General features: G+C 44.9%; 1 protein-coding gene across 9 annotated transcripts in view; it reads right to left on the bottom strand.

The window, feature by feature from the left end:
* ctnnd2b (catenin (cadherin-associated protein), delta 2b) overlaps positions 1 to 25,709 on the bottom strand; it is a 638,149-nt gene that overhangs the window by 168,523 nt on the left and 443,917 nt on the right. For all 9 annotated transcript variants that reach the window (XM_034183535.1, XM_034183537.1, XM_034183540.1 and 6 more), the window contains one exon: positions 3,791 to 4,004. In XM_034183535.1, the coding sequence (XP_034039426.1) occupies positions 3,791 to 4,004 (214 nt within the window). The remainder of the gene's footprint in view (positions 1 to 3,790; positions 4,005 to 25,709) is intronic.

Here is a 25,709-nt window from a genome sequence, read left to right as displayed (position 1 = left end):
GTGAGGTACTACCCTGAGTTAGAACATGACTTTATGTTTAATCAAAAAAGAAGGTAAAATAACGTGACTATTTCATTTGATGTCATCAGTTCCTCAAAATAATTTCTGGCCAAAGCAATCTGATGCCAAGTGGGTGGAGCTTATAGCCATGGGCAAACCCCCTTTAAAAGAACCCTGAAACAAAGAAACGCTCTTACTCTTAACCTCTTAGCTTTTTGCTCTCTTAGCTCTTCCCACTGTAGCCAAGTGCTTGCTCACAGGGGGTCGTTTTGACCGTTGGGGTTTTACATAATTATTGTATGGCCTTGCCTTACAATATAAAGCGCCTTGGGGCAACTGTTTGTTGTGATTTGGCGCTATATAAAAAAAAAAATTGAAAATTGATTGATTGATTATGCTTTTTGTCTTTGTACTCTTTATTCCCGCCTTTTTTCTGTAGCCATTCTCTTTTTAATACTCAAGTTTTGAATGGCTCCACAAATGTTTCCAAGTAACTTTAAGGTATAAGTCAAGTTATTTACATTTTAAAGACAATTTCTTAACCGTTTTTCAAATTAAGAGCAAATTTGAAACCTTCCAAATTCTTCTTCTTTACTCAAAGCCAAAAGCTTTAAGTTAATGTTAACTTTAACTCTACGTCTTCCTCTTGGGTCGCCCTGATGAATCGAACCTCTAACTTCAATGAAGCTGCTAAATTCACACATTTAGTCCTGCTGGTCAAAACAAACAGCATTCACCCCTGTAGTAAACTGGGAGACCCGCAGGGTTAATTCAACACAGTTTGTTAAAGGTGGCCAGCAAACGGCTGACCAGCAAACCAGACCGGAATGCTCCATTTCACCCGATGCAGGTGCCCAGATAGGTCAAATCCTCAGGTGTTCTAAGTTTATTCTTATTGATTTCTAGCCATAATTGTTGTGGCTGGCATGCCTGGCTGGCTTTTGTGTCTTTTGTTTCTGTATTTTGGTTTTCCTCCCAGGTGGTGCGCATTTGGGACTGAGTGGCTGTGTAGCTGAGTTTATCAGGACCTCACCCTGATCACCTGAGGCTGATCACCTGCGGCTCGTCAGGACTCACAGCTGTGGTGCATCTACATGGATTGGAACATGGTGGCATTTAAGACTGGAGTACACAGTGTGTATTTGCCAGAGACTCGACCTTGTGACCAGACGGGTGAGATCGTCGTCTCGAGAGCCATCTCATCATCAGTGGATGCAGAGAACGTCCAGGTTTGATGCATGGTCTGTGAAAGAGGAGGGGGTGAGGTCTCACGCTCGTCAGCACACTTCCTGAGGTACGTTAGATTTTGTGACTAACATTTATACAGTCAGTAAATGTGGTGTCCCTCACACCTTATTATATTGAGCTGTATGTAGTCGTTTAATCAGCTTCCACTGCAGTGGAGTTTTGTGAACAGGGTGTTCTATGCCTGCAGGGTGGGAAGCTGATTAGTAATTAAGCCAGGAAGTGTTTGCTGTTTGTACACCTTTGAGCGGTCTCTCTGTGTGTTGAGTGTGGACTCACAAGATGATTTCTTCTTTCACAGACTCGGTTTGTCGCGGCCACCTGGGGGGTGTCGGCGGGGTCCTTGGGTCTGAACTGGTTCTGGCTCCGGACCGTTTTGTGCTGCTGGGAGCACACCGCAAATCCGCCACGCCAGACCGCGCACTTATTTGTTTGTATTTTTTCACATAACTGTTATGTTTATTAAACCCTGTTATCCTTTGTACCGTGCTCTGCTTATTTTATACTGGGTCCTTCAAACGCTGGTCGGTTCTCCGGGCTGCGTCCGACACATAACAGATAATATTTACATTTAATTTGCTTTCCCCTTTTCTCAGCCTCATGTCTCATATCACGTCAGTAATAATTGTAATGATTGCGAATCAGTATCCATATGCATAAAATCTCTGTCACCTGTGTTTATAACCTGTAAATAAATGTTAAAATTACACCAGTTGTTTGTCTTGTGAAAGAGATGTTTAATCAATCATATTCAGAACTTATGACTTTCAGATTTTAAGACTTATCAATATCAATTTGATATTATGTTCCCACTTTCATTGTGGGTGGTGCCCCTTATGAGGCATTTAATTAAATTTAAGATTTAATTAAATATTCTGTTAATTTAAAATTGCTACAGCAATGAGGAATCACCAGGAATATAAGAACAATGATGTCAAGGTGGAACAAATGATGTACTGTTGCTGGGGAACGAAAGAGAAGGGTTTAAATCCATTCGAAGGAACAAATACTAAAATAACAAACAGGTGTGCTCTAAAGGAAGTGAAGCAAATAAAAAAAAGTCAAGGGACGACAATGTCAAAATTAAACAGGATGTAAGGGAGAAGACCTGGACCATGACCTATATACGCGGGGCTACCAACCCTGCTCCTGGAGATCAATTTCAATTTCAATTTATTTAATTTATATTTCACCAAATCGCGATGTCGCCGCCTCAAGGCACCTCACATAAAAATGCTCAAAAACAATATAAAATAATAATAAAAAAACAATGTAAAATAAAATTAAAACATCAAAAACACAATTAATAGTTCACAATAAAACACAATAAAAAGTAAAAGAACTTAAAAGAATTTAAAAAGGATGCTAGGGATAAGACTGGGTAAAAAATGTGTCTTTAGTCTTTTCTTAAAAATCTCCACAGAATTTGAAAGTCTCAACGATCAGCTAGTGTTTAGTAGATCTTGATTAGTTGAGGATACCTGATTTAGTTAATTAACACTTGGTGGAGCAGGGAAAGTTGGAAAACATGGAGGTAAGAGCAGGGTTTGTGGTCTCGTGTCCACATTGTCCAAACCCACCCAGCTGTAAATAGGTACTGGCCTTGGCTGGGTAAGTTACCTGTGATGGACCAACATCCTGTCCCAGGGGAGTAATAGACCATCATCCGCTTCACACTATGGTATCCAGGTGTATGCACCAGCATCAATGGGCCTCAGGGCCTATATAGAATGTACTTCTAATGCCACAGCCACATCCGACAGTTCTGTCAAAATGCCTGCACGACTGCAGTCACCGACCACATTAATAATTCTTGTGATTCAAATTCAAAGCATGCTTCAAGCTCAAAGCAGCATGTTTAGAATGTCACACTGCAGCAGAACCTGCCTGCTTGGCTTGGGAAGTAAATAATCTTACTCAGTGAGTAACCTATTCTTAAAACATGACAAATAACCAACATAACAATGTGCTCCTTAGGCCTGTAGCACTGATGTGTTAGTAAGCATGGGCAAAAACGATCCATTTAGATTTTCTCATTTGGCTCCTGATCTGGAAACTCTTCACACACTCTCCCTGCAGGTTTGAGGCATATCAACTTGAAAATCAAGTGATATTCCTCTTTTAGCTCCAATGTCTCATCCGCTCCCTCTAGACTTCTATGCACTCAAAGTACTGTGACCATCTGTGTGGATGTGTATCAAACTGTGTGAAAAACACCAGAGTAGGCATTGGGAATACGGTGATGGGTTCATAACCAAGAGCCCAGCAGGGTTGGAATTTCAAATTACACAATCAATCTCAATACATTTTTAAATGCAATGCTCATGTTTCCTGTTGAACACACTGCCTGTTGATGACAGCACAGTGCAACTCATTGCACATGATGTTTGACAATTAATCGTGGAAATGTTCATAGGTTTAATTTCATGATCAGACAAGGAAATCATGAAGGTTACATTGGACAATGTCCTGAATCCCCATGTTGCTTCCAGTTTGTGTGTATGTTCATGAGTGGGAACAGGTCAAAACACGTGTGTTTATTTACCTGTAAGTAGTTCTCGGATCTCAACATCTGTGGTCTTCCTGAGCAGTCGGACCAGAGCAGGTATGCCACCGCAGTTCTTCAGGGCAATCTTGTTGTCATCATTTGCTTTGCCATACACTAGGTTCCTCAGGGCACCGCAGGCACTGCGGTGGACGTCAGTCATCCGATGGTCCAATAAGTCTACCAGGAGCTGGATGCCACCCTGACGCCGGATCTGAGAACAGCAGACGCAGGGGGGATCGATATGACTGGAAGATGGAAATTGGAGCAAGCAGAGCTGTGATCTCAAAACATCCTTTAAAAATAGTTTGGATTAAAGATTTTTTCCATTGATTCTCTTTTCAGAGTAGTGTTAATTGTGTTTCACTAAAACTTTCCTCTGTTTGTGTACATCATGAAGCGTCCAGCCCCTCTCCAGGAGTTGGGTACCAGGGGTTCTGGGAGGAGTTCGGGAAGGCCATGGAGGAGGACTATCGGTCAGCCTCGAGGAGATTCTGGCAAACCGTCCGGCGCCTCAGGAGGTGGAAGAAGCTCTCCACTGGCACTGTTTACGGTGCGGGTGGGGAGCTGTTGACCCTGACTGGTGATGTTGTCAGGCGGTGGAAGGAATACTTCGAGGATCTCCTCAATCCCATCGTCACGTCTTCCAAAGAGGAAGCAGAGACTGGGGATACTCAGAGGCGGACTCATCCATTACCCAGGCCGAAGTCACCGAGGTGGTTAGAAAGCTCCTCGATGGCAAGGCTCCTGGGGTGGATGAAATCCATCCTGAGTACCTTAAGTCTCTGGATGTTGTGGGACTGTCTTGGCTGACACGCCTCTGCAACATCGCGTGGCGATCGGGGACAGTGCCTCTGCATTGGCAGACCGGGATGGTGGTCCCTCTGTTTAAGAAGGGGGACCGGAGGGTGTGTTCCAACTATAGGGGGATCACACTCCTCAGCCTTCCCGGTAAGGTCTATTCCAGAGTAATGGAGAGGAGAATTCAATCGATGGTCGAACCTCGGATTCAGGAGGAGCAGTGTGGTTTTCATTCTGGTCGTGGCACACTGGACCAGCTCTACACGCTCCATCGGGTGCTCGAGGGTTCATGGGAGTTCGCCCAACCAGTCCACATGTGTTTTGTGGATCTGGAGAAGGTGTTCGACCGTGTCCCTCGGGGCACCCTGTGGGGGGTGCTCCAGGAGTACGGGGTCTGGGGTCCTTTGCTAAGGGCTATCCGGTCCCTGTACGACCACAGCAGGAGCTTGGTTCACATTGCCGGTAGTAAGTGTCAGGTTTTAGCCCTGGACCTGCCCCGAATCTGGTTTTGTTCCCCAGTCTCTGTCCGTTTCCCTCTCTTTGTCCTTCTGTCTGACCCTGAATGTTTATTTTCTGTTTCTTCCACTTTGGTCTTGGTTTTATGATCTGTTACACTTCAGCCACGTTAAGTTCTGTTATAGTTTAGTCTCTGCTTTTTATTTAGTCATACTGTGTTATCACATTAAGTTTCGAGGATTTTCTGTTACACTTCAGCCACTTGAGTTCTGTTCTAGTTTAGTCTTCATCCTTTACTTTCTGGTTATTCAGTCACTGTCTTGAGCACATTTGTAAATCAGGGTTTTCTGTACACTCCTGCCACATGTTGTGTTCTCATCTAGGTTAGGACCAGCCTTTAATTTTCTGTTCTGTTCCTGCCTTTGTTTATTCTGTTACCACATTTGTATTCTAGGTATCATTATTTCCTTATTGTTTAACATTTGTTCTGTCACTGTCATATTCCTCTTTTTCCTGCTTTTGTCTGACACGCCCACCTGTCACTCTACTCGTCTCACTCAGCCACGCCTTCTTTCCTGCACCTGCATATCATCACGCCCTGATTATCCTCTGATTTAAACCCCTTGTCTTCAACAGCTCACTACTAGTTCGTTGTGCATTCTGCCTCGTTCCAAGCCACCTGTATCCTGTCATAGTCTGTGTTTTTGCCGTTCTCGACCTCTGCTTGTCCTTGACCACGTTTCTGCCTGAGCCTGTTAACCTGCTTCTCTGTGCCTGAACCCTGCTTGTTTTTTGACTACGTTTTTTGCCTTCTCTGATACACCTGTTTGCTCGTTCTGGAACTCTGCTTGTCACTGACCACGCCGCCGCATCGACACTGTCTGTACTGCCGCCTGCCTGCTTGTGACCCTGTGTATCGATCTGAGCCTGTTTTTTTGGATAAAGCCTTTTCCTTAACCCACATCTGAGTCATGCATGTGTGTGTCCATCCGCCCGCTGTGCCTCGCCACCTCAGTCCCTGACAGTAAGTCAAACCTGTTTCCAGTGCATGTTGGCCTCCGCCAGGGCTGCCCTTTGTCACTGGTTCTGTTCATTATTTTTATGGACAGAATTTCTAGGCGCAGCCAGGGTGTAGAGGGGGTCTGGTTTGGGAACCACAGAATCTCGTCTCTGCTGTTTGGGGACGATGTGGTTCTGTTGGCTTTGTCAAATCAGGACCTTCAGCATGCACTGGGGTGGTTTGCAGCCGAGTGTGAAGTGTCCGGGATGAAAATCAGCACCTCCAAATCCGAGGCCATGGTTCTCGACCGGAAAAAGGTGCTTTGCCCTCTTCCGGTCGGTGGAGTGTCCTTGCCTCAAGTGGAGGAGTTAAAGTATCTCGGGGTCTTGTTCACGAGTGAGGGACAGATGGAGCATGAGATCAATAGACGGATCGGTGCAGCATCTGCAGTGATGCAGTCGCTGTATCGGACCGTCGTGGTGAAGAGAGAGCTGAGTAGGGGGGCAAAGCTCTCGATTTACTGATCGATCTACGTTCCGATCCTCACCTATGGTCATGAGATTTGGCTCATGACTGAAAGAACGAGATTGCGAGTACAAGCGGCTGAGATGAGTTTCCTTCGCAGGGTGGCTGGGCGCTCCTTAAGAGACAGGGTGAGGAGCTCGGTCACTCGGGAGGAGCTCGGAGTCGAGCCGCTGCTCCTCCACATCGAAAGGAGTCAGTTGAGGTGGCTCGGGCATCTTTTCCGGATGCCCCCTGGACGCCTCGCTGGAGAGGTGTTCCGGGCACGTCCCATTGGGAGGAGGCCCTGGGGAAGACCCAGGACACGCTGGAGGGACTACATCTCTCGGCTGGCTTGGGAACGCTTTGGGGTTCCCCCAGAGGAGCTGGGGGAGGTGTGTGTGGATCGGGAGGTCTGGGCGGCTTTGCTTGAGCTGCTGCCCCCGCAACCCAACTCCGGATAAAGCGGAAGAAAATGGATGGATGGATGGATGGTGTACATCATGATGCATATTTAGGATGACTAACATTGTCATAAGCACAACTCATATTACAATTGTGAGTACAATACAATTTTCAGAAAGATTAACCAGGTTTAGGTGAATGAAACGCAAAATCTCTGCTGAAAATTTTACTGCAGAGGTCTGATTTGAGGTGGAGTCCACCAGCTCCAAAATTGTGGGAGGGAATATGCAAATAGGTAGGGTTTGTTCATGCAACATGATTCATCACAGTCAAAAGGAAATTCAGCAAGTTCTAATAGTATCTGTATTTTGCACAACTGAAATACCATGGATGGAACAATAATTAAATGTCTGAAACAGGAGACAGCCTTGAACATGGTCAGGTATGTGGCAGACTTCGTCCATAATGAAGCAGAAAGTCCATACCTACAATTTCATGTTGCTTTCTGCCATTACCACATGTAAAATTCTCATTTACATACTGCTGTCTACAACATGTTACCACTAGCTTTCATTTGTGCATTGACTCAATAAATCATCTGTGAAACTGTTGCCACCCCAATGCACATTAGGGCCCCTTCACACATAGTACGAATGTGGTCGAATTGCACATGAAGCAGGAATCATATACAATACGTGTAAAATGGAAGGTGCCTCTAATGCCTCGTACACCTGTTGCTACAACGATTTGCACACACCAGTGGCTGAAAGACAGAGTGTGCCCTGTGAGAGCCCATTCGATCCCATGTCTGAGTTTTTTTTTTCTTTTTTTTACTGTTCCATCAAGTCTAATACTTCTGTTACTTTTTCAGTGAAACTGCTGTGAATTTTAATTCATTTATTTACGTCTATGTGAATCCTGTGTGAGCCTTAGGAGTGGTTAGCTTATCCATTATTGGTTAGCTTGTGCATGCTTGGCTATACTCTTGAATTTCTTAGTGCACAAAGTACACTATTTACCTACTTTACACCCTCCGTAAATCATTCAATCATGTTGGAAGATAGGGTGGCTCTCTTAGAGAGCCGTGTCCGCAAGTTAGAGCAGCTTCTTAGCGCAGTGGAGTTAGATGTTACAGGCACTCCAGATGAGGTTACTGTTGGGCTGGCTAGCGAGCCCATTAGCATCAGCCTAGAAACACCGGCTGTCGAGGACGGCTTTTGGACTGTGGCTTGGTGGAGGAATTGTGGTACCCCAATCACACTCGCCACTGTGAACTGTGAATCGGTTCTCCCCCTTGGAATTGCCTGATGTGAATTCTCTGAGCCCACAAGTGACTTCCGCTCCTGTCTCCAGTCCAAAACACTGGACTTTAGTGATAGGGGATTCTATCACCTGCAAGTCAGGTTACAGATGCCAGCTCATGTTAAATGTATTCCTGGGACCAGCGCTCCCGACACTGCATCCCATGTTAGGATGTTGACGCTGCAGAAGGGCAGACAGACTAAGGATCACGACATGAGATATAATCACATAGTTATTCACGTCGGCACCAATGATGTCAGGATGAAGCACTCAGAGGTCCCAAAAATGGACATAGAGAGGACTTGTGACCTTGCCAGAAAGATGTGTTGGCATCGATTAATAGTATTTGGTCCCTGCCCCTCCCGGGGTACTGATGAGGTGTTTAGCAGGCTGACATCGTTAAATAGGTGGCTGGCACAATTTTGTAGACAGCAAGGCTTTAGCTTTATTGATCACTGGCCTTCGTTCTGGGTCTTGCTGATGCCGGACTACCTCCAACCTACTGGGGAAGGCGCCACCATCTTGTCTGCGAACATACAAAGAGCTCTACAGGGAGGGCAACATTAGGAATTTACAGCAGGCCACGGAGCAGGTGATTAGAGACCCTGCAAGGCTTATGACAAATGTGGATGTGGAATCCATTAGTTTAGCGGGGAAATAAGTGCAGAAAATCCACTATGGTGATAGTGCAGTTTATCTGCCAAGTTTATCTGCCAAGTTAAGACTATGGCCTGCTTTCGTAGACGTGTCCATAAAAATCATAGAGGGATATGCTTTGCAAACTTAATACCCATTGCTACATTGGATGATGTTGAAACTGAGGATGGCCCAGTGGTTGTTCCAGCAATAGCAAAGATTTTGTGTCTGCTACCTACAACATGTGTGGAATGTCTCAAACCAAAACCTACTTCTAGGCATCTTATATATGCTACTCTGGAACCACCGCTAAATCCAAACAGTTCAACTGTCAACCCCACTGAGGTCCTCAGTCTGGGTCTCATTAACATAAGATCACTGTCCTCAAAATCATTGTTGGTTAATGATGTAATTATTGATCATCACTTAGATATGATCGGGTTATGTGAAACCTGGCTTAATCGTACAGCTGTCCTCCCCTTAAATGAGGCCTGCCTGCCAGCATATACATTTAGTCACGTCCCTCGTAATGCAAAGCAAGGCGGGGGTGTTGCTCTTATTCATAAATCTAGGTTTAGCTTATTAGCTGTTGGGAGTCACAAATATAACTCGTTTAAGCATCTGATTCTGTGCTCTGCTCAGGATATTACGCATTGCCATGGTCAGAAGAATAAAAATCAGCCGTATTACTTTGTCACTGCATATAGGCCTCCTGGCCCATTTTCTGAATTATTAGATGAATTTGGTGTGTTCATCTCTAACTTGTCAACTAGTGCAGATAACATTCTGATCATTGGTGACTTTAGCGTTCATATAAATAAGCCTTCTGAAACCCTCTGCAAATCATTTATGGAAATTGTGGATGTATTAGGATTTCGGCAATGCAATCAGGACTCAACGCACATTAGTGGAAATACCCTGGATCTGGTTCTCGCATGTGGTATTGCTGTCATGAATATTGACATCATGCCTCTTACATTAGTGGTCTCTGATCACTCACTTATATGTTTACAGTTTTGCTGCTGTGTTTAGTGGAACAAGAACCTTATATATCACTACGGTGATGCATCAACTCCTCAACTAAGACTGAACTCAAAGCTAGACTGCCTGATGTCTTAGCTTCACATCTGGCAAATACCCAATCAGTAGACAGACTTGTGGATAGTTTAAACTCAGTGCTCAAAACTACACTCGACATGATTGCGCCACCTGTGTTAAAACCGCACTCCACCAAATCACAGTCACCTTGGTTCAATGATTACCTGCGTGACCTCAAGCATAAGGCAAGAGGTCTAGAACGGAAATGGCGTAGTTCAAAATTAGAAGTATTCCACCTTGCGTGGCATGATGCTATCTTAGACTATAAGCATGCACTATTGACTACAAAGCAGACCTATTACTCTGATTTGATCAACAAAAACAAGCATAACTCAAACGTCTTGTTCAACAAGGTGGCAACACTTATTCATGGACAACCACCTGTAGTTCGCTCTCCTTTTACAGCACAAGATTTCCTGGATTACTTTGAGAAGAAAATAGAAGGCATAGGTTAAACATATCTCAGCATGTCTTAACCCAGCCACTACACCCTGCTATTGAGGAGGGCGCCATGACTGAGGTATTACCTAGATTTACAGAATTTCATACTATCTCACTAGGCATGCTGACGAAACTCATAACATCAACAAAAAGCGCAACCTGTTTATTTGATCCTATACCAACAAAACTGTTTAAGGACCTGTGGCCCACTCTTGGGCTGACTGTGCTGGAAATTATTAATTTTTCTTTAACTTCTGGATCTGTTCCTAAATGTTTCAAATCTACAGTGATTAAACCATTCCTTAAAAAACCTAATCTTGACCCTGGTGTATTGAAAAACTGTCGGCCAATATCAAATCTATCATTTTGCTCTAAAATTCTGGAAAAAGTGGTGTCATGACAGCTTGTGGACTATCTTACTGAGAATAATCTCTTTTAGCCACTGCAGTCCGATTTTAGAAAATATCATTCCATAGAGACGGCTCTCACTAAAGTGGTGAATGATTTTCTGCTTGCAATGGACTCGGACACCACTACGGTTCTGGTGCTGTTAGATCTCAGTGCTACATTTGATACCGTGGCTCATCATATTCTACTTGATAGGCTGGAAAATCATTTTGGGATTATTGGGAGTGCCCTTGCACGGCTGACGTCATACTTGACCAGTCACTCTCACTGAGTTTTGGACAGTAACACTACTTCTGACCTTAGTGACATGAAATTTGAAGTTCCACAGGGGTCCGTCTTAGCCCCCCTGCTTTTCTCCCTTAATTGGGCACATATTATAATGTTTTGGGATTACCTTTCACTGCTATGCTGATGATACTCAGTTATACATGCCAATAACTGCTGGTAATCTCGTTCACATAAAATCCTTAGAAGATTGCCTTGCATCAGTGAGAAGTTGGTTGTCCAGAAACGTCCAACTTTTAAACTCTGATAAGCCTGAAATGATGGTTAATGGTCCAGTGAGACATTGGCATAAATTTGACCAGTTAATGCTCAGCCTAGGCTCGTGTGTCATACATCACAACCTTGGGGTAATTTTTGATCCTACATTGACCTTTGGCCTCCACATTAGAAATATTACGAGGACTGCTTTCTTCCACCTGCAACAAATAGTGAAGATTTGTCCCATCCAGTCTATGGCTGATGCTGAGACCCTGATCCATGCATTTATCTCTTCAACATTGGACTACTGCAATGTTCTATTTTCTGGTTTTCCACAGTCTAGCATTAGGGCTCTCCAATTGGTTCAAAATGCTGTGGCCAGACTTTTGACACAAAGCGGAAAGTTTGACCACATTACACCCATTTTGGCATCCCTTCTCTAGCTTCCTGTCCCACTGAGATCAGATTTTAAGGTTCTGGTACTAGTCTATAAAATTGTTCACAGACTGGCACCTCCCGACCTAGCTGACCTAAGTAAACCTTATGTACCGGCCCAGGCTTTGCAATCTCAGGGTGCAGGACTAGTTTGTGTCCCTAGGGTGAATAAGAAGTCTGCAGGTCATAGAGCTTTCTCTTATTGTGCCCCTGTTCTGTGGAATGATCTCCCTGGGTCAATAAAACAGTCAGATTCTGTGCAGACTTTCAAGTCCAGACTTAAGACGCACTGATTTTCCCTTTTGTATGGCTAGCATATTGGTATAGTTTTGTTTTACGCTTTTTACTCTTTTAATTCATTTTATTAGGAAACGGAGCACACTGCAGCTTCAACTTTACCTAAATTCTGGGTCTTTTAGTGAAGCTTAGGACTAGTGACTGGCTCTCACCTTAGTATTTCTTCTGTTTTTGTTGTTGTTTAATGCTGGCAAATTATACAGTATTTCTTGTCTTTCTGATGCCTGATTCTGTTTTTCTCTCTGTTTAAGGTGCATCTCCATCCAGAGATGGGAGTTGTATTTGTGCTGGTGACCCGCCTGTCCTGTGCACCAACAGCATCTCCTATATATTCGTTTTGTGAATTGTTCTGTAATTTATGTCTGTAGCATGACCCAAGCAGACGGTCACCCCTTTGAGACTGGTCTGCTTGAAGTTTCTTCCTGAGAGGGAGTTTTTCCTTACCACTGTTGCTCTGGGGGTTAGTAAGGTTACACCTTACTTGTGTGAAGTAAGACAACCCTTGAGGCAACTCTGTTGTGATTTGGCGCTATATAAATAAAAATAAATTGAAAATTGAAATGGAAAAACTCTCGCGGCAGGTGTCGGCCAAATTCCAGGTCACACACACGAACATCTAACACCCCTTGCTTGTCACTTAGAAAATGTGTGGCCATTCACACTGTTAGCGTGACAACAGTCTGCAGACAATCACTGTTGAGCTGACAGTGAAATTTGTCTAAGTGCCCCCACGACTGTGGAGTTGCAAAGCAACACACATGAGGTGTATGTGTCTCATACATGTGCACTGCACCCCTCCTCTGCTCCCCCAACACCTATGGTGTGGTGTGCAGTGCCGTGGGGGGGGGGGCACCTTTGTATAAAATGCTTATATGTATGTACAGATGTGATCACATCTGGACAGATGTGATCAGATGGATCTGGACAGCCAGGTCAGGAAAAATACCTACACACACAATTACATAACAAATAACGAAAATGAATGACCACATAACACAGAGACACATTGGTCTGGGTGCTGAACGGATGGAATGCATGTCTGCTCACAGTGACTGCTTTTGTGATCTTTGCTCCTGGACGTCCCAGCTGGAGAACACGTACCATGTTTTGAAGGACATGAACTTGCAACATTCCTCCATGAGGCATGTCTCTGCCTGCTGTCCTCATGTGGAAATACATAAAAACATGTATCGCTTTTGCGATGGGCTGGAGAGAGTGCACAGTGCGCACATTGACAGGCTTTCCCAGCTGGAATGGACCATCAGTTCATCTGGACACGCAGCAGGCGAACTGAATGTCACGTCTTTCTGACAGGACACGTGTGTCCTGTGAGTGGCGCGCTGCAGGACCATATGACAAGCCAACAGTGCAACAAATACACCACTTTCAGTCACATATCAGCAGAAATACGCCATAACAAATGCTGTTTGGTCAGTTATCATGCCGCTTTTTTCTCTTTAAAAAAAACAAACATTTATTTGCTTGTTGATTTTAGCCATTTCACACTCCTGTTATAAGACAGTGACTGTCGCACAGTGGTAAAGTTTCCATCTGGTAATCAGAGCTTGCAGGTTTGAATCCCATGAGTGGCATTTATTTTTTATGTAACCATGGGGTTCTGTATTGCATCCCCTTTTATTTATTATTTATATCAACCCATTGATATTCACTAATTATACAGGTGGTTTTTATTTTATTTTTCTCCACATCAGCGGCGAGATGTGGTGCAACACGTCCCAACTGCTCGGACTGTGTTCCTGCTCGCACAACACTGTCGCATCCACGATACCGTCACAGCGGGATCGTTTATGCCTGCCCATCGGCTCAATGTTTTTGTGGTTAACTCATATGAGCTGCTCCACTGTGATTCGCCCTGATTTATATTTATTCGTACTATGTGTGAAGGGGCCCTTAGTTTTGATTGCTCACACAATTTATGGCTTATTCTGTGGGATCTTAGGAAATCAGGCCCTTAATCTTTTATTCTAAACACCCCTCCCCCCAAGCAATAAAAATATCAACTCTGTCAAGGAATCAAAACAATCAACTGTTAGGTTCAAAGCTCTGTGTTTAGGATCAATGGTCAGGATCTAAGGGCCCTGTCCCACTGGCGTTTAGGAGGATTTGCGCATGAAATGAGGAGACAAAAGCTGAGCGTCCGCAACAAAGGTGGGCGAAAATGACAAATGTCCCGGGGTGGATCAGCGAATACATGAGGAAGAAAAGCGGATATAACAGGGAACAGAAGCAAAGGCGACGGCGGAGGTGCCCCCATGAGGGGCACAGCGGCCGTGATACACTCGCTGCATCCGTGCCCACTCTGTCTGCATGCGCGACATACCATTTGCGACCGTGATGTCGCCGTGCTGGGCACGCGTCATATCTGTTTTGCACGCTGTCCCGGTCTGCCGCCAAGCCGTGCCAACCTGTCGGTTCCGGATATCAGCGGATGACAGGGGATATGCGGCGCGTTCGTTGTGTATGTCCTGCGTATGTCTTCAGTATGTGTTCAGGCAGTGATACGGATCTCATCCGCAGCAGGATTTTTGATCCGCTCAAAAATCCTGGCTGCGGACATGCGTGCCTCTGCGGATGATGACAGACATGTTTGGATGGCGGCCGACTCATACAGGAATGTTACACGGTTATTGCGGTTGTTTGACTGATGTGGGCCACTTTTGTGTGCATTCCATCTGCAAATCCTCCTAAATGCCAGTGGGACAGGGCCCTAAGACCAGAGATCAAGAAAAAAGACAAGTGATCATGGCCCAAGAGCAGAATAAAAAATCAGTAATCAGATGTAAATTCAGTATTCAGGATCAAAGGACATGCTCAAACATTAGCAGTCAAGATCACAGCTCATTGATCAGGATCTTAGTTTCTTTCAAACTATATTCATAATAAGAGATTCAACCACAAATGTATACTTTAAGATTAGGGATGGGTATCAAGAACCGGTTCCTTTCGGGTATCATTAAGAAATGATTTGACCCACCGACATCAATAACCTTTATGCTTAACGATTCCCTTATCGGTCCTTCAGAGTGCCCGTTGCTTTTGGGGGTGTTTGTCAGGAAAATGATAATTTCTCTACATTGATTACAGACCCTGAAGCAGGTCTGTAATCAGCTTTTCTGCAGCACGACTTTGTTTTGAACCTTGAACCAATCGAAGCAGTGATTTGCAGATTGAAGCAGTGCTTCGATCCGCTGCTTTGTTGATTCATTGTTTTATTTCTCTTTATCTTAATTTTTGAAAAAATGTTTTACATGTGGAGAGAATGTGCGGACATTTTATTATATTGTGCGCACGTTTTGTTATACTGTGTGCACGTTTTATGATATTGTGCGCACGTTTTGTTATATTGTGCACTCATTTTGTTATATTGTGCACACGTTTTATTATATTGTGCGCATATTTTATGATATTGTGCGCATGTTTTAAGCATTGTTTGAGTAAAACAAAGGCATGATGTACTTAAACGTGGCCAAAATTTGTAAAACGTGCATTCAATATTGTCTTGACACATAAGTGTTGGCTATTCATCAACAAACCAACAGTGTAATACGTTTCTCCAATAGAAATGGATCTGGTCAGGGTGTATCATCATGGTTTGGGCCCACAAGGACATATAGAACTCTAGCTACCCAGCATGGCATCATCTGCAGTTTAAGCACTTTAAAAAAGATGCTGAGGGCGAAGCGTCTCCCTGTCGTGAGGATGACAATTAAGGTCATATTATGGAGTTCATTTTAAACGAAAGGAAAACGTGCACTCATTTTATTAATTCGAGGGCTCAATTAAAAGAAAACGTGTGCTCGTTTTATTAAATCGAGGGCTCAATTAAAGGAAAACCTGCACACGTTTTATTAATTCGAGGGCTCAATTAAAGGAAACCTGCGCACAAATTATCATGGCCAGAAAAAAATATCACTTTAAGTGACCTCTCCCGGGTTCCGTACTCCAGAACTATCTGCCAAGCTAGAAAACTGCTGCATCCTAGTAAGAGCACAATACTACTGGAATGAATTTGAATAAGGAAAGCTGTTTTTTTTTTTCTCACCAAAATGGATGCTGCACTGCAATCGATCGTTTTTTTCCTCCCAAAATGAGACGTCCTGCGCTGATGTGCAGCAGCCGGCTGAGCTCAGCTCAGAGGTATGGAGAGACATTCATGCCAAAATGTCTGAAACGAAATGCTTTTGACAAAATCTACAGATTTTATTTATTTTATTTATGCCCAGAGATCAAGGATCCAGTGACCAATTTAAAATTTTGTTGACATAGAAAACCTGTAAAGCCTACTTTTAGTGCACAGAAAATTCACAAGAGGTATCGATAAGGAACTGGATCGATAAGCGGAATCGATAGTGGCATCGATATCGATAAAATCTAATCAATACCCATCCCTATTTAAGACACACGTGAAAGGGTTGACTTTTTAATCACTTAAAAAATAATTTCAATTTAAATATTTTAAATCAATAAAATAATAATTTCGTGAAATGCATTCTTGAAGCATGTTCATGATTCACTAGTTCCTGCAAAAGATGATGTGATTCTGCTGTCCTTTTTGTTCAGAGAAAATGTCTCCTGCTGCAGTTAAAGTAAACAATGTAGATCTATTATTGAAGTAAAATTACATGGGACAACAGGAGCTGCTTTTGTGCATGTCAAAATAACCAATCTGTTTGTAGCATGGTGACTCAGTGGTTAGCACTCTTGCCTCACAGCAAACAGGTCTGGAGTTTGATTTCACCTATGTCTAGTTCCTGTCTTTGCAGATGCAGAGTTGGCATTTTCGGCCCTTGTTTGTGTTGATGTCGTTCAGGCACTCTGGTTTCTCCTCACTATCAAAAACATGCTTACTTGGGTATGCACCTTTCTCTGGCACTGAAAAAGGCAGCATTGTGCATTTGGAATTGTTTTTTTATCTGTAATAAGTGCTATAAATAAATCTTACTTAAACATTACCAACAAGGGCAGGTTAAATGCATAGGACAAATTTTGTTGTCAGTATAGTGACACCTTTGTCACTGTACGTACTGACAACAAAATGTACCTTTGCACAACACAGAAATGCATGTATCTCACCAATAAGAATGATTCCATTCAGACTGGAAGCTTTTGGTAATTGCCAGCATATTCCAATTAAAGGCATGAGGGGCTGGAGCCTATCCCAGTGGTCATTGGGTGATGTATACCCTGGATGGGTTGCCAGTATATTGCAGGACTGAATACTCTGGATAGGGAATGAGGTCTTGCACCAAGTGAAGGAGTTCAAGTACCTTGGGCTCTTGTTCATGAGTGAGGGGACAATGAAGTGTGAGATTGGCCAGAGAATTGGCACAGTAGGGGCAGTATTGCATTCGCTATACTGTACCATTGTGATGAAAAGGGAGTTGAGCCAAAAGGCCAAACTCTAGATCTACAGATCACTCTTCATTCCTTCTCACACCTATGGTCATGAGGGTTGGGTCATGACTGAAAAAACTAGATCACAGTTACAAGCAGCCAAAATGGGTTTTCCTCTGGGGGTCTGAGCAGAGCTGCTGCTCCTTTGCATTGAGAGGAGCCAGCTGAGGTGGTTCAAGCATCTACTAAGGATGCCTCCTGGGTGCCTCCCGATAAAGGTGTTCCCAGACCATCGAGCTGGGAGGATACCCCATGGAAGAGCCAGGATTAGGTGGAGAGATTATATCTCCACACTGGCCTGGGAACACCTGGAGATCCCCCAGTCAGAGGTGGTAAATGTCGCCCAGGAAAGGGATGTTTGGGGGTTCCTACTAGATGGGCAGCAGATGGGCAAGGGAAGTCGGGCTCCCTCTAGTGGCTCTACCTTCACCTTTGAAGGTACGGGCACTAGATGGCACCCTTCTTCCATTAATCACACACCAGACACAGCCAGTGACATTGGTGGTGTCTGGTAATCACAGGGTGGAGATTGTGTTTTATGTAACACCTTCTACCTCCCGTGTGATTTTGGGTTATCCTTGGATGATAAAGCACAATCCCCGGATTGATTGGCTGTCTGGGGTTGTGGCTCAGTGGAGCGAAACCTGCCACCGGGAATGTCTCGGATCCTCGGTTCAGCCTGGTGTGACAGCTAGTGAGGAGGTCAAAGTCCCCCCCAATCTGACGGCGGTGCCAAGTGAGTACCACGATCTTGCTGACGTTTTCAGCAAGGATCTGGTGCTCACCCTTCCCCCGCACCGTCCGTACGATTGTGCCATTGATTTGATCCCGGGCATTGAGTACCCGTCCAGCAGGCTGTACAACCTCTCACGTCCTGAACGCGAATCAATGGAGACCTACATCCGGGACTCATTAGCTGCCGGGCTGATCCGGAACTCCACCTCCCCGATGGGTGCTGGTTTCTTTTTTGTGGGCAAGAAAGACGGCGGACTCCGTCCATGCATTGATTACAGGGGGCTGAACGAAATCACGGTTCGCAACCGATACCCTCTGCCCCTGTTGGATTCAGTGTTCACGCCCCTGCATGGAGCCCAAATTTTCACAAAACTGGATCTTAGGAATGCGTACCACCTGGTTCGGATCCGGAAGGGAGACGAATGGAAGACGGCATTTAACACCCCGTTAGGTCACTTTGAGTACCTGGTCATGCCGTTCGGCCTCACAAATGCCCCCACAACGTTCCAAGCTTTGGTAAACGATGTCTTGCGGGACTTCCTGCATCGGTTTGTCTTCGTATATCTAGACGATATACTCATCTTTTCCCCGGATCCTGAGACTCATGTTACGCATGTACGTCAGGTCCTGCAGCGGTTGTTGGAGAACCGGTTGTTTGTGAAGGGCGAGAAGTGTGAGTTCCACCGTACTTCTTTGTCCTTCCTGGGGTTCATCATCTCCTCAAACTCCGTCGCACCCGATCCGGCCAAGGTAGCGGCGGTGAGAGACTGGCCCCAACCAACAAACCGTAGAAAACTGCAACAGTTCCTCGGTTTTGCTAATTTTTACCGGCGGTTCATCAAGGGCTGTAGTCAGGTGGTTGCACCACCTGCGCCAGGGGCAAAGCAGACCACCCAAAAACCCAGGGTCTCCTCCAACCTTTGCCCGTGCCTCATCGCCCCTGGTCTCACATCGGCCTGGACTTCGTCACGGGCCTCCCGCCGTCCCAGGGCAAGACTACCATCCTCACGATAGTGGACCGGTTCTCCAAGGCGGCCCACTTCGTGGCCCTGCCGAAGCTCCCGCCAGCCCAGGAGACTGCAGACCTCCTGGTCCACCATGTCGTGCGTCTGCATGGGATTCCATCGGACATTGTCTCAGATCGTGGTCCTCAGTTCTCCTCCCAGGTCTGGAGGAGTTTCTGCAGGGAACTGGGGGCCACCGTAAGCCTCTCGTCCGGGTACCACCCCCAGACGAACGGGCAGGCAGAGCGGATGAATCAGGAATTGGAGCAGGCCCTCCGCTGCATGACCTCTGCGCACCTGATGGCCTGGAGTGACCATCTGGCCTGGATCGAGTACACTCATAATAGCCAAGTGTCATCTGCCACCGGCCTCTCCCCATTCGAGATATGTTTGGGGTACCAGCCCCCATTATTTCCGTTGGTGGAGGGAGAGGTCGGGGTGCCCTCGGTCCAGGCCCATCTGAGAAGGTGCCGTCGGGTGTGGCGTACCGCCCGCTCTGCCCTGCTCAAAGCCGGACGAGGGCTAAGGCCCATGCAGATCGCCGGCGTGCCCCGGCCCCAATGTATCAGCCCGGGCAGGCAGTTTGGCTATCCACAAAAGACATTCCCCTACAAGTGGAATCCCAAAAAGTAAAGGACAGATTCATCGGACCCTTCACCATCCTAAAGGTCCTCAGTCCAGCTGCAGTGAAGCTGAAGCTGCCAGCTTCACTGCGGATACATCCGGTTTTTCATGTGTCAAGACTCAAACCCTGCCACTCCTCTCCCTTCTGTGCCCCCGGACCGGCGCCGCCGCCTCCCCGGATCATTGACGGGGAGCCGGCTTGGACTGTGCGCCAGCTCCTGGACGTCCGTCAGAAAGGCCGGGGGTTCCAGTATTTGGTGGTCTGGGAGGGATACGGACCCGAAGAACGCTCCTGGGTGAAGAGGAGCTTCATCCTGGACCCGGCCCTCCTGGCCGACTTCTACACCCGGCACCCGGACAAACCTGGTCGGGAGCTAGGAGGTGCCCGTTGAGGGGGGGGTCCTGTTGTGTAGGCCGCTGAAGAGGAGGTACTGCTGGCCCACCACCACCAGATGGCACCCTGCTTGAAGTGTGGGCTTCAAGCACGAGAGGGCGTCGAAACCACTGGGAGTGACAGCTGTCACACACCATCAGCACCAGCTGTCACTCAGCAACTCATCAACCTCACCATAAAGGCCGGACTGCAACTCCACCTCCTCGCCGAGAAATCAGCTACCTTGGAGGTAATTTTCTCTGCAGTAAAAGTATAGTCAGAACTGCTTTGCAGCCGTTTTCCTGTGGTGTTGCCTTATTTGAGGGATTGGCGTTAGGTGTGACCAGCGACGGCTTCACTTCACACTCCAACCAGATAAGTGGTTAGACAGGAGCTGCACGAGTGTGTGATTGGAGGTGGAGGTGCTCCCTCCCAAAAGAACACAGACGGTAGGATTACTGAGTGTGCGAACTCACACTCATCAAAACTGTTTCTGTTCTCTGCCAGCAGTACCAGATCTGACAGATGGAGACGGTGGCCACCTGGGGCTCCAGGACTTGGCGGCTCCGGTGTTCTTCAGATCCGTTGGAGGTGAGGGCCGTGTGGGATCCGGCTCGGTTCAGGACGGACGTCTCCTATCCTCAAGCCTGCCCACACGTCACTCAACATTTAATTGTCTGTGGTACCAAAACTGTATTTGTCTGTATTCCGTTGTACACTTCACAACATTAAATTGTTACTGTTTGGGTTATCCATTGTCCGTTCATTTAACGCCCCCTGTTGTGGGTCCGTATTCCTACACCTTCACAATATTGTAGGTTGTAATTTTGGCAGTACTGCTCTAAATAATTGTGCCGTCTACACAATATTAACATCAGCAATCTTTATTATCACCCTTGGCTCACTCCTTCCCATTCTCTTCTATTTTAAATGAATGTTGGCAGATTGCTGTTTCAAGAATTTTGTTTGCTCTTAAATCTCATCTCCATTGGGGATTAATAGGGTAGAACTGGCATGAATTCAGTTGACACTGAAGGGAAATAAAGCATTTTAGTGGGAGCAATACACTGACAGCTCCAAAGTCAAGAAGGACAGGTTGCAGACAACAGGCTATATTCAGAGTTGGGTTAAGTCTATGTAAAGACAGTTAAAACCAACCATTTTGATGGCGCCACACACAGAGGAAGGAATTTTCTGCTGAAAAATGAAGGGACTTGTCCTATATTCAGACATAGAGTTTATTCATACCACAGTACTATTTAAATATAGGGATCTAGTGATAACTACATTTAAGTTTATTAATAACAAAGAACATATATTCACTCATTAAAATATGTTCCAGGCCAGTGGAGGATTACGCTCAATCAAGCAAGATTTGGGCAACAATATACGTACACAGTCCGATCGAGCAAGAGTCCATCCCTCTCTCTTAAAAACAACTAGCGACAAATTGAGCTTCTATTTCTGGTGTGTTTTTTGTAGCTGCTTGTGTTTGGAGACTGACTTTTATCACTCTTTCTGACTTCTATCGCAGTTTCTCTACCGAGCAGCGGGTGCTGCTGAGCTCCTTCACCGTCACAAAGCGCTCACAGGTGGACACACTTCACACTAGCCTCACGCCAGTCCCAGCTAGCGAGCTAACTAGGTAGCAAGCTGCACATAATGGCAGACAATTTGATTGTTGTGGACCGGATTTTGGCGAAGCCATTTGATAGTCTTCCTTACGAAGAAGCCATGGCTGCTGTCATGGCTTCAGCTCTCAATGGTTTGCAGGCCAGAGTTAAAGCAATATCCCCCAGTGCAATGTTTGTGCATTGCTATGCACACAGACTGAATCTGGTTCTGTCTCAGGGGGCTAAATGCTTATCTGAGTGCAGAATATTTTTTGCATCACTCTCTGGGTTTGCCACATTTTTCTCAAAATCCACAAAGAGGATGTCTTTTCTTGAGTCTGCAGGCTGCTCAAGGTTGCCCGGAAATGCTCCTCGATGGAATTTCACATCACGGATAGTGAGCACTGTGGCAAACAATTATGATGCCCTCCTGCAAACTTTTGTATATAGACTGTTTTCCTCTTACTTCTTTTGCACTTCTTGTTATTTATGACAAATTATTGTGGTTTGCCATTTTTGCCTTTAAAGAGTGTTAACTTCTTCACTTGTTGCTTCCTGTTACTTATGATACACAATAGTGTTTGTTATTTCTTCTTATGTGTACAGTAATGGGTATAGAATTTACCTCTGTCATTAGTTCATTTATTTATGATACATGATTGCGCTTTACCATTTTTGCAACTTTAATGTATTGTTTTTTTTTGTGCATTTTTTGTCACTTCATGGTATTCTGTAATATACAGATTGTTTAACTTCTTTTGTTATTTATATGGTGAGACTTTAATGGAGATTTAAGTCTTGTTCATTATGGTGAATGGTACTCTATGATAATGCAAAGTGCACTCTGTTGGTAAAACTGAATGACGTGCAATATTTTGACCATCGGGTGGTGATGTAGTGCAGTTGTGCTTTCTTAAATATCTGTACTGTACATGGTTGTAGTGTGAAATCACTGAGTCTTTTGTTTTATTATGTTCAAAAACTTTATTGAAGTAATTATTGTTTATCTTTGTGCTTGTTATTGCAGTAGTCATTAAAACCGGAGATTTGTTCTTGAAAATAGCTGTTGTGAGTTAATTTGTGGGATTGTGGGTGTTCTGGACGAAGTTTGTGTTTTCATGGGTGGTGGGGCGGAGGTGGTGGCCATGTTAGTGGGGGGGAGCACGCAGGGGGTTTCGCCCGGGGAGTAAATCACTCTAGGACCGCCACTGGATGTTCCCTTCATAAATGCCTGCCTCGTCTTTCTCCATGCATAATTGCTCATTTTGGCACAAAGTCATTCCAGTGGTACCCACAGATTCTCTGGAGAGACCAAGCACCAAAAGAATTCAGTCATCCAATAAATCAGTATTTAAGGCCCAGATCTTACAACCATACAGTAAGAACAGATGCATTAGAACCACAATGACTAGGACATTTGTTGTCCTGCAGAGATATCAATATCCCCATACACCAAGTGACCTCATGATTCCACAGTAGGTGACGATCAAAATCTTCAGACCTGATGGCTATCTTGTCACTCGTCACTTACCAGCATTTGTATTTGACAGGAGATTTGTCACATGCATTGAATAAGTTTTAAACTGACTCTGAACACTTTTAAAGTGTTGAGAATATATGCACTTGATTTCAGTACAGAATAAATATTGGTAGTTTAAATAAGTATGTGATGGTTTTAGCAGAGCTACCATTTAAGAGAAGGAATTGTAACTTTTTTCCCTTTATTTAGTCAGTATGGACTTAATCTATGAAGGAACTTTAACTGACTTGTTTTCTGGTGAAATGTGACAGACATAAATATTTGTCTGAAAAAAAAAAAGCAAAATATCTCATCTGATGTCATAGTATGTCTGATGCCAACACTGCCCCTATGACTGATGCCAACCTCGCTTCTATGTCTGATGAACCTGGCTTTCTGTCTCACCCTGAACCTTTATTCAGTCAACCTTTGGTTGACATGGTTAAGGAGATCCAGAAATTTTTATCAAGAATTACTAACTTTTCTCTCAACCAAGATATGCCAATGCTTGGGACATTCAATTGAGTCTCACTCTTATTCAGTGAACTATTTGCACCATTCCATCCCGACCTGTATAAAAAAGAAGCACTTGCAGAGAGCCAAGAACTTAAAGAAAATGACTGATCCATTAGTATTATGAAGCTCTACCAGGCTGCTGGATGCCGCATTACTCTCAGCACATGAATGAAAGAGTTACAGTGCATCTAGAAACCATTCACAGTGCTTTTCACAATTTGATATATTACAGCCTTATTCCAAAATGGATGAAACTCATTTTTTTTCCCCTCAAATTCTACACACAATACCCTATAATGACAAAGTGAAAAAAATGGTTTTTGGAGATTTTCGCAAATGTATTAAAACAGAAATCACGTGTATATACACTCAACAAAAATATAAACGCAACACTTTTGGTTTTGCTCCCATTTTGTATGAGATGAACTCAAAGATCTAAAACTTTTTCCACATACACAATAGCACCATTTCCCTCAAATATTGTTCACAAACCAGTCTAAATCTGTGATAGTGTGCACTTCTCTTTTGCTGAGATAATAAGCCGTCTCCAAAGGCATTTCAGAGAATTTGGCAGTACATCCAACCAGCCTCACAACCACAGACCACGTGTAACCACACCAGCCCAGGACCTCCACATCCAGCATGTTCACCTCCAAGATCGTCTGAGACAGCTGCTGAAACAATCGGTTTGCATAACCAAAGAATTTCTGCACAAACTGTCAGAAACCATCTCAGGGAAGCTCATCTGCATGCTCGTCGTCCTCATCGGGGTCTCGACCTGACTCCAGTTCGTCGTCATAACCGACTTGAGTGGGCAAGTGCTCACATTCGCTGGTGTTTGGCATGTTGGAGAGGTGTTCTCTTCACGGATGAATCCCGGTTCACACTGTCCAGGGCAGATGGCAGACAGCGTGTGTGGCGTCGTGTGGGTGAGCGGTTTTCTGATGTCAATGTTGTGGATCGAGTGGCCCATGGTGGCGGTGGGGTTATGGTATGGGCAGGCATCTGTTATGGATGAAGAACACAGGTGCATTTTATTGATGGCATTTTGAATGCACAGAGATACCGTGACGAGATCCTGAGGCCCATTGTTGTGCCATACATCCAAGAACTTCACCTCATGTTGCAGCAGGATAATGCACGGCTCCATGTTGCAAGGATCTGTACACAATTCTTGGAAGCTGAAAATGTCCCAGTTCTTGCATGGCCGGCCTACTCACCGGACACGTCACCCATTGAGCATGTTTGGGATGCTCTGGACCAGCGTAAACGACAGCGTGTACCAGTTCCTGCCAATATCCAGCAACTTCGCACAGCCATTGAAGAGGAGTGGACCAACCAAGGAGATGTGTTGCACTGCATGAGGCAAATGGTGGTCACACCAGATACTGACTGGTATCCCCCCCAATAAAACAAAACTGCACCTTTCAGAGTGGCCTTTTATTGTGGACAGTCTAAGGCACACCTGTGCACTAATCATGGTGTCTAATCAGCATCTTGATATAGTACACCTGTGAGGTGGGATGGATTATCTCAGCAAAGGAGAAGTGCTCACTATCACAGATTTAGACTGGTTTGTGATCAATATTTGAGGGAAATGGTGATATTGTGTATGTGGAAAAAGTTTTAGATCTTTGAGTTCATCTCATACAAAATGGGAGCAAAACCAAAAGTGTTGCGTTTATATTTTTGTTGAGTGCTTTGCTCAAAATTGAGCTCAGGTGCATCCTGTTACCACTGATCATCCTTGAGATGTTTCTATAACTTACATTGCAGTCCACCTGGGGTAAATTCAGTTGTTTGGACACGACTTGGAAAGGCACACACCTGTCTACGAGGTCTATTAGAAAAGTATCC

Source organism: Thalassophryne amazonica, chromosome 12 (genome assembly GCF_902500255.1).
Source record: "Thalassophryne amazonica chromosome 12, fThaAma1.1, whole genome shotgun sequence".
In the NCBI taxonomy this organism is placed as follows: Eukaryota; Metazoa; Chordata; class Actinopteri; order Batrachoidiformes; family Batrachoididae; genus Thalassophryne; species Thalassophryne amazonica.
This window is presented reverse-complemented; position numbering and strand designations above follow the sequence as displayed.